Here is a 14,580-nt window from a genome sequence, read left to right on the forward strand (position 1 = left end):
TGTTCTTGCCCGAGGCTGATGCTCCCCTGGCAAACGGTGGCTCATCCCTGTGCCACAGGGTGCAAGGCAAGCCTGGGGACCAGGAGCCAGGAGCAAACCCACGGATGCTTACTGATGGGTTGGAGGTGGTCCTGGCGCATCCTTTCAGAGAGCAGAGTGGGACCTCCTGCGCCAAGCAGGCAGGAAAGGAGTGGACACACCAGCCTGCCTGTTAGCCACGAATTATGATGGAAACAGTCAAGATCAAACATCCACCAGGAGGCCAAACCCCGCACACCTCTATCACTCAATCTGCCCTTAACGAGGCAAAGAAAGGGGGACCACTGAGGACAGGCAGCAAAGCAACACAGAGGTCCTCAGTAGATCTCAAGATAAAGAGCAGGAAAGGGAATACTTGGCAAAATTGAATCTGTACAAATCAGCAAGTCTGGATAATATGTAACCCCCAGACTAAATAGAATTAGCTAATGAACTTACTGAGCCCCTGACAATTACTCATAAAAAGTTACTGAGAAAACGGCACATCCCAGGTTTATTTAATGCCTTTATTAATGATCTGAAAGAAAGAGTAAACAACAAATTAATTATGTTTGCAGATGACTGTAAGCTGGAAGGTGTTGCAAACACTGCCAAAGACAGTGAAGTCACACCAAGGGCCCTAAAGAGGTTAGAAATAAACCTGCAGGAAACAAGCCGCATGTAATCCATCAGTGAAACATGGCACAGGGGAAAAAGGACCTGAAATACAGACATCCAAGAGGAAGGAGGGGTGTGCTGTGCAAGATTCAAGGAGGCCAGGGGCAGCTTTGGAGGGGGATGGAGATATGGGAGACAAGCTATGCTGTAAGCAAGGAGAGCCCCAAAACCTGCTGGGACTCTGCGGGGCAAGGAGCAGGGACCCAGGCTGTGCGGGATGCTGCATCTCCGGAAGGTTGTGGCCTCATCCTGAACACGTGCGGCATCAGCTTTGCTCCAGGGGGAGAAACTGAAAAGCTCTTTCCGCAGTGCCATGCTAGCGTAGTTGGGCTGTTAGTAAACCCCCAGGGCTGAGGATCATCCCAATCGCCTTCAGTCCTGCTGAGAGGCGTGGGGCTTGGCGAGCCACTTTGGCAGACAGCAGGGAAGGCAGCACAGCAGCAGGCAGGCTGGCTGCCCAGGGACAACAGCCAGCAATGGGCAACACGGCTTCGGGACCCCGCCACCCATCTGGGTCTGCGCAGACACCAGGAGCTGGTTTTGCTCCCCCAAAAGTGCCTGGTGCCGGGGAGAGCCATGGGTCCCCCGCTTTGCCGGGAGCAGGGGTGTCACCGGAGCCATCCGTCGCACCCCGTGTCCAGCTCCTGCCCGCTGCGGCTGCTCCGCCCTCGCCTCGCCCCAGCACGAACAAGGGTGCTTTGAGCAGTGGGTGGGTGGCGGGTGGGAGCCTCTAGCCCTTTAAGAGAGAAAATTGACTTTGTAATATGAGCGAATTCCTCCTTTCTGACAGGCGGGAGAAGTTATGGGTCCCTCCCTCACTCCGTTTTATTAAATATAGTAGTAGCAGCAGGCGCTTGGGAGCAGGCGCTGGTGGAGGCTGTGCCGTGCCCGGAGCCCGAGTGCTGCTCCAGCCCTGGGGGACACCATGGGTGCCCAAGGTGGCATCGCCACGCTGCTGCTGCTGCTGCTGGCCTGCCAGCCCGTCTGCGCAGGACCCCCGGCCGGAGGTAAGCCCCGTCCCGCCAGCCCACCCGGGGGATGGAGCGGGGAGAAACCAGTGGGATGAGGCTCAGCTTCGGGTGCACAGCGTGGGCTGGGAGGGATGGGGACTCAGCAGGGAACAGTGTGGGCACCCATAGATGCATGCTGTCCCTCCCCACAGTGCAGGGGTCCTGTCACCAAGCTGGCAGGAGCAAGGCGAGGCAGCTGCCTGTTTTCAGGCAGGGTGTTTTGGCCAGGTTGTCCTGCGGGGAAAGCCAAGGGACGGAGCAGGGCTGCTCCCCCACCATGGCTCTCAGGGTGCTGTGTACCCTGGCTGTGTCTGATGCTTTCCTCCAGGGCACACGCAAACGTGGTGTTGGCTGGGATGGGGCTCACTCCCCGCACACATGCAGCAGCCACAGGGCTTTGGTGTACGCCGTGAGCAGCCCACGGGAGAAAGGCACCTTTCCCTGCTCTGCCAAAGCCCTGCACCATGGGGACAGGGCACTGGCACGTCCTGCACCCCAGTGGGGACAGCCAGCCCTCCCTGCCCAGGTCTGGCCTTGCCACAGCAGCCATCTGCGAGGGCAGCCCCGCTCATCATCCGAGGAGCAGGAGCTTGGATGGTGCCGGTGGGAAGGATGGAACTGGGCAGCATTTGCTTGGGTGTGTGTCGCCTCCCAGCTCCGTCCTATGCACGCCAGGCAGCTGGGTGCATGAGGTGGGGGACTTGCCGCTCCTGCCAGCACAGCTCCAGAGGGTTGCAGGATCACCCCTCAGGTGATGGGGCACCAGGGACCATCCCCGGGTGAGGGCCAGGAGAAGGATCCATGGTGCCACAGGACAGGCTGGCCTCAGGCAGCAGGGAGGGCAGGGGCTGCTGGCTGCTGCACGGGGACAGAGCTGGGCAGAGGGGTTACTGCAGGGCATGGGCTGGGTGCGGAGCAGGGCGGGTGATTTATACCCAGTTTTCCCCAGGCAGTGGCCAGGTTTGACCACACAGCTCTTGGCACGGTGGTGTGCCCTGCCTCAGCATCCCAACAGCCATCCCGCAGCCCTGGTCCCACCCTGTGCCTCCTCCCGGCGCCTTCTGCCTCCTGCTCCCTCCCCTGCTCTGGGATGCTTGTACCTTGTCTGAGCCTCAGCAGGCTCTGCAGGGCATGGACACGGGTCTCATCCTGCCTGGGACATGTCTGTGCCTTAGCCTGGCCCTCCAAGTTGCACGCAGGGTCATTTGCTCCAGGTCAGCAGTGTCCACAGCTTCAGAAGTGAAGGGAATTTAAAAAGCACTTTTTTTTTCCCTAACTCACCCAAAAAATAATATAATATCTCACTGAGCAGTTTCTCCTCCCCAGACCTCCTCCTGGGCGCTGGGGCTCTGACTGACAGTGGGTCAGGAGCTTGCTCCAAGCAGTTTCCAAAGGAACAGCTGACCACCTCTGGTCATTTGCTCCCCACCCATCTGGTGCGTTCGAGCCTGTGTTGAGGATGAGGATGATCCCAGAGCCCAGCCTTGTGGCCCTCCGCACCTGCAAGATGCCTGCAGGTCCCTTGTTGTCCCCATTCCCTCCCCAGCAAGCAGGTGGCCTCCAGGACACACTCCTCTCCTTCCCTCTGGACTCGTTCCTTTTTTTTTTCATGCACCAAAATAGGAAGATGCCTGGCAAGCTGAGTGGAAAAAAAAAATCCCTTTTGTTAATGAACAGAGTGGTCTTCTTCCTTCCAGCCCTGACCTTTCCATCCCAGGCAGGGATTTCACTATGCAGAACTATTGCTTGCTTGGGTGTCCAGGATGGGCCCTGCTCCTGGGGGCTGTCCTGGTGCTCCCAAGCTCTTTCACGGTGAACAGGCTGAAGCAACCCCAAAAACCAGCACGTGGATTTCAGTGGCATCTGCCAACACCTCCACATTCCCCCCAGGTAACACCACCTATGGCCGGGGCACGGCTCCACAGATCAACAGGCATCTGCCTGGCACAGACCTGCAGGGCTGGGAAAGGAAAGAGGTTTTACACCCATTTTCTGATGCTGGGGACTATTTCTGCCCCTGGCCGAAGCAGATGTGCCAGGCGTGACCCTGGGTTTGGGCACCAGCTTCCCTCAAGCTCCTTCCCCTTGGCAGCATCCCTGCTGAGACCACCAGTGCTGGTGCCAGGTGTTCCCACAGGCAGCCTGCCCTGGGACATCACTCCATCCCCATCAGGGAGAGCCACAGCACCCAGCAGCAGCATGCCGGGCACAGGGCAGCGGACAGGCTCATTTTTAGGGGCAAAACCTGTGTTTTGTGTTGCCTCCGACCCCAGGTTCAGGGGCTTGGGCTTTCTGCCCAGCCTGAAATGGAAACAGTCATCACGCACATCAACAAATACAAGATTATATCAAAAAGAAAAAACACCCATAAAACTTGTCCTCTTGACATCTGAGTGTGAAGCTTTAGTAAACTGTTTTTAGACATCCTGGCTCTCCTCCGGTTCCCAGTGAGGTCACCCGCAGGCTGAGCTCCCCTTCCCCAAAAACCCTCTTGCTGGGGGTCTGTAATGAGGAGGGATGGGGAGTAAGGGGGAATCTGATGCGTAGGGTCCCTGTGAGCAGTGTTCACCCCGAGCTTCCAGCAATGGGGTGCCAAAAAATGCAACCCCCCCAAGTCTCGGGTGGACCCCCAGCAGTGGTGATGGGGGGAGGCGAGCGGACCCCTGCCTGTCCATGGCTGCCCCACGTAGGGTACCTGCCCGTGGGGGGGGAACCGTGTCTGCCCCAGCATACCCAGCCAGGACCCCTCCTGCCTTATCCGGGGTGGTCAGCTCTAGGGAGCCGCCTCGGCTGTTCCTCTCCTCCACTTTTGGAAATCCGACAGATTTATTCAACCTTTCTTTTTTGTGAATGCGCCACATGTTTTGAGGTCATAGCTCCAAGCAGCTGGAAAAGTTTCCAGCTGATGGGAAAGAACAGGAAAAAGGCTGAAAAGGAGGCAGAATGCAAACTGGTATCGTGGGAATCAGGGAGGAATATTCTCGTCTCACTCTTATATTTAGCAACAGAGGGCTGCGGGCAAATATATAATAAGCGCATTCCTCCAAGATCGCAGGACAGGGTTAAGCTCACCCGGAGGAACTAACGTCAGGTTGAAGGCTGGACAGTAACAGGACTTCGGAGGCAGTAGGCTAATGCTGTCTGTGTGCCTAAATAAAGCTCAAAGCACAGACTGTTCGCAACAGGCGTTGGCTCAGACCAGCCTCGGCTCCCAGGGGCTGCTCCCATGGCCCTTTCCAGGTGCCTGGAGAAGCTGGGCTCTGGCTTATCTCCTTTTTGGGAAGCCAGACTCCCCAGGCATCAGCATCACCCCCAGCCTTCAGCCAGGAAAGTCCTAGAAACTCCTTGGCTCATATTTGTACACTTCCCAGCTCTTGCCTGGCTGTCCCAGGCCATTTCCACGTTCCCAAGTCACCCCAGCAGCTACAAGGCAGGCCTGCCTGCTGCGCAGCCCGGTTTGCAGCCAGTCCCTTCACCACCCCGTATCTCCAAACCTCCCAGAGACACAGAGCGAGTCCATCAGAGACCCATCATTCCCAAGCCAGCCCTTCCCTGAACAATCTCCATCATGCCCGGTGCTTGGTTGCACATTGCCATGCTGCATGGATGGGGTCCCACGCTGAGTTTTCCTAGGCTAAATGTAACAGAAAAACTGAGGTCAAGAGAAAAATGTTATGATTTTTCTCCCTGAGCTGCTGCGGCCATAGACATGCAAGTAGACATGCCTGCATGATGGTCATTTTACTTGCGAAGTTTGCAAATGGACCCAAGACTTTTCGTTAAGGTGCCAGAACGAGAGAACCCACTTTGCTCCACTCCAAAGCCAAGGGCTGCTTTGCAAAGGAGAGCCCAGAGTTGGGGCAGCTTGGGGTTCTGCAAAGCGAGCTTAAAACCAGAGAAGCGGGACTGCTACAGCTCCTCCTGAGCCCGGGATGGGCAGGATGCAGGTTTGCCACCCAGTTTGTCACTCGTTTGCTGTCACTCATTCTCAGAACTGACCAACTAGGGCCTCCGAGCATCTTCCTGCCAGCCAGCAGCGGGTGGGGTGAAAGATGTTTATGTCCCGTGCCCTGGATCCAAGAGGGTAAAAATTCCCATTTTCCATCCTTCCTCCCCGGGGTGTGTCACCCTTGCGAGTCATGCATTGCTCCGTGCAATACCTCTGGGAGCTGCCCTGCGCCCAACGGCTGCTCTTGGCTGCCTGACAGCCGGACAGACACAGTAGCAGACAGAAAACGTCCCGGGGAAGAGAGGGCACTGCCAAAAATTAATGGGAGTGGAGAAAGTCATGGGGCAAACAGCACTGTTTGGAGGTAGCCGGTCCCATCATGTGCCTCCAAGCCAAGGGGACAGAAAAGTAACATTCACCCATCACCATGACTCACTGACTCTTCAAGGAGTAGTCATGGGCTGTGAGTCAGCTCGAGGCGGCCCCCGTGAATCCCTGCTGCTGCTTTTGCCCAAATCTTGGCTTTCACGTGGTTGTTTTTCCTTCCTTCTGTGGGCAGGCAGGGCGAGATGGGGAGGGGAGAGGGGGTTTGGGGTCAGAGCCCCCAGCTGTTTGTAGTGCCATCCCCAGGCATGTTAATGGATGCTCCCCACCTGTTATCATGCTGTAAGCCCCCCCGGTGCTCCCCAGCACACAGGCAGAAAGCAAGGGGGTTCAGGAGGAATTTCCTATTCCCTTTCCCAGCCTCTGGCCAGGGTTCAGCTGGGCTTCAAGGTTTTCTGCATCCCATCCCACAGAAATTTCTGGGCCCACCAGGGTCATTTCCTCTGGGAGTTGGGGAGAAGAGAGGGAAGTCTTGGCCCGAGGTAGATGAGGCTGAGAAAAGCCTCCTGTCCCACCCCGCAGCCCTGGGAGGGGATGTGCGAACCCGCTTCCACACCCCCACAGCCCCACGCGGCCAGCTATACATTTCCCCACTCTAGAAATAGAGCAGGCATTTATTTTCTCTATAAACATCACCCCGCTGTCTGTTTCTCATAGATGGAAAAGCCAGGGGGATAACAGCAGTGGGGAGGGGGAGGCAGGGTAGGGAGGGGAACCTCCAAAAGGATGGGGAGAGAGGGGAGAGGAAGAGAAGAGAGGAGAAGAGAAGGGAAGAGAAGAGAAGAGAAGAGAAGAGAAGAGAAGAGAAGAGAAGAGAAGAGAAGAGAAGAGAAGAGAAGAGAAGAGAAGAGAAGAGAAGAGAAGAGAAGAGAAGAGAAGAGAAGAGAAGAGAAGAGAAGAGAAGAGAAGAGAAGAGAAGAGAAGAGAAGAGAAGAGAAGAGGCAGAAATTTCAGTTCTAGAAAAGGGAGAAAAAAGAAAATAGTTATTTTCTTTGCAGTTAGAACTGCAAGGCAAACAATTTAGCATGTCAGCCCCAGAGGAGCAGAAAATACTCCCCTTCCACACTGCAAACACCCTTCCCTGCCCTTGGAGACACTTTTCTTTGCCCCTCACAGCACCCAGCATCACCCAAAGTGCACGCCGGCCACAGCCCTTGCAGCCCCGCAGGATGCTGTGCGTGCTGTGAGTGCTGTGGGTGCTGCGGATGCTTTGGGTGCTGCGGGTGCTGCAGGTGCTGCCCTGCCAGTACGGCTATGGCCAGACCGCCCCAAGCTGCACATTTGAAAAGCTCCTTCCCTAACCTTGAGGGCAGCGCTGGATGCTGACATTGAAGCCGGCAGGTAGCTCCTGGCAGAGCTTCAGCATCTCCCTCTGTGCGCCGCTCGTGCCCACCCATCCCCGCCTCACCCCGGCTTTGGCCGCCAGCTCCCTGATCTTGGCACTTCAAAAGCCGTTTGGCATGAGCAAGGCTGGGAAACGGCTGAGCCTGGGCGGCTGGAAACAGGCCCCTCTCCAGCGGTGGCCGCACTGTTTGTTGACAGCAGGCGAGGATCTCTCCGGTAACACCGAGCTGTTCCAGGGATGCCTGTGAGCATCCCCCGGCCACGCTCACCCCGCCGGCTCCCGGGAAGGCTCCTTCCCCCCACCGGCACTGGAGATGGGCTCAGGAATGGGCACCAGCTCTGCCGGGTGTGCAGGGATGGGATTCAGGGATCTGCAGGTGGGATGTGCGCCCTGAGTGCCCCGCTCCCCAGTAACCCAGCCTCCAGCTCTGGCTTCCCCCGGGGTCCCCCTGCTCCTCCAGTGCTGGCTGGGATTGTCCCTCATGTGCCACCACACGCCCTCCCACAGCTCTGCAAGCCCTCCCCTCACCGGGTGGGAAGCAGGGGGCATGGAGCAGGGGTAAGGAAAGCTGTGGGAGCGGGAGCCTGGATGTGCAGGGTGGAGCTGGAAAACCTGCCAGCCAGTGAGAGAGGGGGAGACGGCTTGGGAGAAAGAAAAAGAAAGAGAAGGGGAAAAAAATAGAACAAAACCCGACTTGGGATGGTTTGGAAACCACGTCCTCTGGGGCTGATACAATATTTCCAGGCCAACTTCTCCTGGCAGCAGGAGTCTGAGCAAGCTTGAGTCATGCTGCAAGGGACGGCACAAAAGCCCCATTGAGCTTCCCCAAATCCTCCCACATTCTCCCCCCGCTTTGCTTCCCAGGGCAAAAACTCTAACCGCCGCTTCCAGCTCAGGCTTATTCCTTAAGTCCCTCCAGAGCCATTTAGGCACACGTCATTAAAAGCTCTCCATTCCGGCTCCCACTCCCGCCAGGCTGCGGGGGTGCTCGCCCCGGGGATGCAGGATGCAGCCGCCGTGCGGCCGGGCCGTGGCCAGTGCCAGCTATTCGCTCCTTGCCCTCCCCTCCGTGGCTCTGCAGCTGGTCCAGCAGGAGAGCGCAGGAAATACCATCAGCTTTAGGGCTGCCTGAATCATCGTAAAACCACGCTGGATAAACGAGGGTTGGAGCTCCAGAACCCCAGCCAAGCCTCCTGGACCCTGCTTTATGGCCTCCAGCTATAGCAGCTCCTTCTTGAGGATGGGGGAGGCAGGCAGGAGCAGGCACACGCGTGGGGCAGGGGATCAAGGGCTGGCAGGACACGGGGTGCTACGGCAAGCCCCTCTCCCAGGCAGCACAGCATCAACAGGGAAGACGTTTTCCCCTGACACCCAAAGTCCATGGGCTGCAAAAAGGCATTTTTTTCCCCAAAGCTGTCAGGCAGGAGCCAGGGGAAGGCGAGCAGGAGAGCAGCTGGCAGGGGGACGGGGAGAGGAACTGAATTAATAAACACAGGCGGAGGGTTTCAAAGCGGTGCAGCGCAGCCAGAGGTAGGGGCGGACAATCCGCTTTGGGAAGCCGGGGCCAGCGGGATGGGATGGGGGCAAAGCAGAGCACCCCAGCCCAGGGGCTCTCCTCCCACACCCAAAACAAGGGTGATGGCCACTTCTGGCAAGCACTTTGTGGTGGGCAGCTCCAAGGAGGGTGATGGGCCGTGGCTTTGCTGGCGGTTTCCCGGGTGTTGCTTTCCAGCAATCTCCGCTGGCCGGCACTCCTGGAAAGCACCGGCCCTGGCCCTGGGGGGCCCCGCTGCGAGGGAGGGCCAGGTGGAGGGTGGGAGGCGAGAACTGGAGCTCTCATTCCTATTGCCGGGGTTTGAAAAGCACGCACAGCCCTGGCTCGGGATGTGGGAGCTGCAATCACCGTCTGGAGCTGTGGGGGATAAAACCTGGAAGTGGGGATAAAGAAAAAAAGCCATCCTCTGTGCCGGGAGCTATCACACCAGGGATGGATCCGTGCCGATGACACCCCACCCCATAAATCTTGAGGCTAAATCCCAGGAGCAGGAGAGCAGGGAGAGGTTTGTGCCAGGGCAGGGGCTGCTTGCTGGGCTGGCTCTGCCCAATCCCAGATGCCCGAGCCCACCCTGGAGGCAGCCCCGCTGCCTGTGGAGGAAGGTCCTGCCAGCACAAGAGGGACCATGGGGTGTCCCCAGGGTCCCCACTGGGCTTGGATGCCGTCACCGCAGCCCAAGACCAGCTCAGGTGTCTGCACTGGGATTGCCTCGCTGACAGAGACCCAGGGGGTGCTCAGCCCTCCTGCTGCACCCAGGCACCCGCTCAGGTCTCTGGGCATCCCCGAAGGCAGCAGCCCCCCAGGCGTGTCGTCCGTCCCCCGCCCCACACCCCCCCCGGCATTCCCTCCTCCCGGCAAAGCCCCAGCCAGACCGGAGGGCTGCTCCGCCGTGGCTGTGTTTGCCTTAGCCTGCCTCACAGGCTGGTCATTTCCTTCCCCAGCCATAAATAAAACCACGCCGTAAAACGGAGGGAATGTGTAACATAATGAAGCCTTTCTCAGAAAGCCCATCTGCTCCCTTCCTCCCCCAGCCCCTCTGCCCCACGTGGGGACAGGGTCACAGCCCAGCCCTGCCACCACCCGGGATGCAGCCAGGGCACAGGGGGCTGTGGGTCCTGCTGGGCATCGCAGAGCCAGGCTGGGGATTAGGGACACCAAACCCCGGGGCCACCCACGACGACGCAGGCAGGATGGCTGGTCCTGCCCACCCTCCTGTACTGGGAGTGGTGACAGGAGCTCATGCACAAGCTGCAAGGGGGCCAGGAGGGCTTCAAGCTGCCAAGCAGCATCCCCCAGCCTGGGCGGCTGCCTCTAAGCCCCTCTGGTGTTTGCATCCCCCCTGGTGTTTGCATCCCTCCAGCCCCTCCACTGTTTGCACAGCGGGTGGGTGCAGTACAGCATGGCTAGCATTGAGCTTGCTCACTACCTTATAAAGTCATTAAAATACAAAAACAACCCTAAACAACTCAGAGGGCCTCAAAACAAGTTCCTGATGCTGTGGAGGAGGAATGCACCAGGCTGGCCATAGGGCATCCTGGCAGCACCTCGTGCCAGGGGGGCTCAGCAGCACCGGGCATGCCATGGACACAGGGGCTGCTTGTTGGCACCGGCCGGCGGGCAGGAAGGGGGGCGGCCGGCGGGCTGGGCTGCACCAGTGGCCGCACAAGCCCGGGGCTGTTCGGGCAACAAGGAGCCTTCACTTCCCGGCTGTTTTTCCACCATCAGAAAACCGGTGTGGCCAGGGCGGGAAGCGGCTGCAAAGACAGAGAGGCTTTCAGTGGGCCCCGTGTGTCTGCACCGGGCTCTCCTGGCACCCACTCTGGTAATTAAAGAGCAACTTTAATGAATTCCAGTCCTCTCCCTGCAAACACACATGGGCCACCAGCCCTGGCCCCCACCTGCCCCCCACCACAGCCTGAATGAAGCGTTGTTGAGCAGCCAGCCCCTCCCCGGCGCCGTGCCCCTCTCCCCAGCAGGGTTTGCCCTGATCCTTCCTCCCCAGCCTCAGCATCCTCCTCCAGGCAGAGCGACAGGAGCCCCTGCAGCTCCTCGGGGACTTGTTTGTGTCCCCCATGCACCAACGCACCCCTCCATGCACACCCCAAAATGCATCCAGCTGTCCTGCAGCAGGACTGGGGATGCCCCAGGCTGGGGTCGGAGCCTGAGGGCAGGGAAGGCATCTATCCACCAGCTCGCATTTCCCTCTGCACACGGAGGAGACATCTCCCTGCTCCAAAAAACTCGCACATCCAGCGCCAGTCCGCTCTGCAAACCCTTGTGCTGAGCTTTGCAAGCACTTTCCCTTGCCTGGGCTGGGAGTTGGCTCCTCCATCATCCTGCGTGCTGGGGAGGAGGTAGGAGAAGTTTGTGCGCCGAGATGTTAAAGCATGGAGGAAAGCTCAAAACAGCCCCGCTGAGTCCTGGAGCACTGCGGGAGCCCCCAGCCCGGAGTCTCCTGGGCAGACCGGGACCCCTGCCCCTCCGTGGTTCTGCCCAGTGCTGGGCTCTGCTCCCTGGGCCGCTGGAGACGGCTCGCATCAGGCCTGGGGTGCCAAAAAACTCCCTGAACGCCAAAAACAGCATTGGGAGAGGCCAAACCCACCGTGTGTTGAGCTGGAGGAGCGAGGGGAGGGGGCCCGGGCACCCCGGCCGCAGCACGTGGCTGGTGGCTGGGGAGGGTGCTGGGGCAGCATCCGCTCACACAGCGCCCTGGCTTCTTCACCGGCCCCAGGAGGAGCCAAGCACGCCCGGAGCCTCGCTCCCAGCCCCTTGCTCAGAGCTTTTGGCTCATCTCCTTGTTTTTTTCAATGCAAAAAAAAAAAAAAAAAAAAAGAAACAAACCCCAAACCCAAATGACAGTGCAGCCTATAATCTGCTGGCTGCTGGCCGGCTCCTTGGAAACTGTGACGGAGGCCCCTCTCGCCTCATCAACGCCTTTCCATCGGTCTGGCAAGGCAGGGGCAGCAATTTCCTGCAGGACACGGTGAGCTGGGAACGCCGATTATTTTTAGCCAGGGTGAGCAGGATGGCCGGGGTGCCCACCCCAACCCACAGCCAGAATGTGGAGACCTGCTGCTCCCCATGACAGGGGAGGAAGGGCCAGCTCAGACATCTCCATCCAGGGATGAGGCTGGGCTTGGGGAATGGCATGCCTGTGACGTGATGACAGCACCCTTAAGTCACCTGGGAAAGGTGCTTTTGAGTCACAGAAGTGCATCCCCATGGGGCGATCCCGGGATGCTCGGCTGCATCAGATGGGGCTGGGTGCCGGCGGGGTCTCTGCTCTCTCTGTGCGTGCCCAAATCGGAGCTGCCATCCAAGCAATTGATGGGGATGGTGCACCCTGTGCCATGGAGGCTCCTTAAAGGCAAAATGCATTTAAAAAAAAAAAAAACAAAACCAGCCAGCTGTATTTCCTGCGTCTTTTGCAATGTGGAAGGCAAGGAAGAGGGGAGAAGGAGGTGAAAAGTTGCAAGTCCCTTGTGAAAGAGAAATGCCACAGGTTGAGCAGTGTTTGTATCCTGGCCAGGCTGCTGAGCAGAGGAAGAGAGCCCTGAAATAAAGCAGAAATTTGGGAAGACAAACAGCAGTAACTCACACTGCTCTGCTGCTGGAGAAAAATCCCAGCACCTCCAGAGTCGGGCAAGGGTCCCTCCTTCCCTCCCCCAGCAAACAGCACCACTCCCCTGGGCATCCGCGCTTTCAGTAATTTTTATTAGTGTTTTACGAGCAAAGGAGAAGAAAAGCATCTCTGGCAGCTTCAAGAGAAAGGAGGTGGGACAAAATGTGCTGGCTGCAGGAGTTGCTGCCCCTTGTCACACTGGAAAACAGCATGGCTGGGCTGGACCGGCTCCTCCAGCCCCGAAACATGATCCCCAGCACCCATGGTGAGATGCTGCCCGGCCCCTGGGATGACAGAGGTGGTGGGTCCAGCCTCAGCAAGGCTTTCCCTCCCTGTGAGGGAAGATGCTTTGTGCCCATCTGAAGAGCATGTTTTTTGGATTAGGGGAAGCCACAAAACTGAAATGTAGCAAAATCCTAGTGGGAGCTGGAGCACAGAGCATGCACGCATAGGGGGACCTCAGTGGGAGCCAGCACATAATGTACATGCAATGTCTGCAGGGGCCACAATGTGTTGCATGCATGTGTGCAGCCTTGCTGGGGCCTGCGCACAGCTGTCTGCATCTGCGCAAAATTCTCTTTTGCAATACGCCACGTCACTCCTACTCACCAAACACCGGGACAAGGCAGCGCCGAGAGCCCCGGGCAGCACCGGGGGCAGCACCCACCGCCCTTGGCCATCTTGGCGTGCCAGGGCTGGCCGGTTTTGCAAGGACCACTGGAAGGAGGGAGCAGGTCAGGAGAGGACAGAGCCCTTCACAGCCCTGCAAAGAACAGCAAAGCTCCTCTGAGTCACTGGCTGGGCCGAAGAGGACAAGGAAGCCACAGTGCCCCATGCCAGCGGCAGGCACGAAGGCCAGGAAGCGAGCAGGCTTGAGTGAGGCGCGCTGGCAGCCCTGCCCAGGGCTGGGCAAAGGGCTTGGTGTTCCAGCAAGGGCCAGATATTTCCATGCTGCCATTTCTACCCTGCCCAGGGCGGGTGGCGTGACGGTCCTTGCAACACCCACATTATTCTCGCAGACCCCAGGAGAAAGACGAGACGCTTCCTCTGCTGCCAGTGGTAGGAAATGATTTTTCATGGTGTCCTGGGCAAGAAGGTCTCTCCATTCCTGAAGGGCTCAGAATAACACCCCCTACACAGGGCACCGCACAGCTCAGCTCAGAAGAAAATGCAAGGAGCCAAAGCAGAGCGCTCCAGCTCTGCCCCTGCCAGGCACACCCTCACCATCGCCTCTAACGATGGGCTCGTTTCACACCCTCCGTGACTGTGGCTGCTTCTTGTTGGGTTGGGTCTTCACTTGCTGCCTCACCCCATGCCTGCTGGAGCAGGGTGGGCCTGCCCAACGTCCTGCCTGTTCCCACCCCCCTTAGCCCCACAGAAATTCGGCAACAGGAAAACACAACTGGGGACGCAGCTGTAAAGAGCACATGTAGGTGTTCACACCCAGACCTGACTGCAGGAGGCTGGTTCCACCCCAGCACTGCATCTCCATCCCTTCCTCCTCCAGAGGAGAGCATGGGCTGGGCAGGGATCCGCGGAGAAGTCAGACACTCGCCCCCACTGCCCCATGGCACCTTAGCAAATGGCATGTGGGACCCCAAACCCAGGTGTGGGTCTACGGCTGGGTGGATTTGACGACAAGAGCAAAAGTGAAGTACAGCAGAACAGCTCCACACATAGAAACTCAAGCACGGCAGGCTTTACAGCCCGTGACTACATAGAGACTGAAAATGCGCACGCTCACACCCCCCACCCCCCTCCCAACATATCCTCCCCAAACATTTCCACCTTACAGGCCCTGAGTGTTTGTGCCTCACCCTGCAAGCGCAGAGTTAACCTTGCCATGGGTCACTTTGGGGCCAACCAGGATGGGTGGCTGTGCATTGCAGACACATACATCTAACATACGTGCAATGCACACACACACGTCGAGCCAGCTGAGAAGCACAGGCACTCTAAAATTAAGCCTTGCCACTCCCTGTGCTTTTAATTCTGCCTTCTCCCGCATATGCCCTGTGA

The 14,580-nt window shown here is 58.3% G+C and overlaps 1 protein-coding gene across 1 annotated transcript in view; it reads left to right on the forward strand.

Moving 5' to 3' along the window:
* The first annotated feature begins 1,156 nt into the window (after positions 1-1,156).
* The window catches only part of CSPG4 (chondroitin sulfate proteoglycan 4), a 28,881-nt gene continuing 15,457 nt past the window's right edge, over positions 1,157-14,580 (forward strand). Inside the window, exon 1 of the mRNA XM_080395444.1 lies at positions 1,157-1,703. Coding sequence (XP_080251570.1) covers positions 1,622-1,703 — 82 coding nt within the window. The 5' untranslated portion in view covers positions 1,157-1,621. The remainder of the gene's footprint in view (positions 1,704-14,580) is intronic.

This window comes from Falco punctatus (genome assembly GCF_963210335.1).
Source record: "Falco punctatus genome assembly, chromosome: 7".
NCBI lineage: Eukaryota > Metazoa > Chordata > Aves > Falconiformes > Falconidae > Falco > Falco punctatus.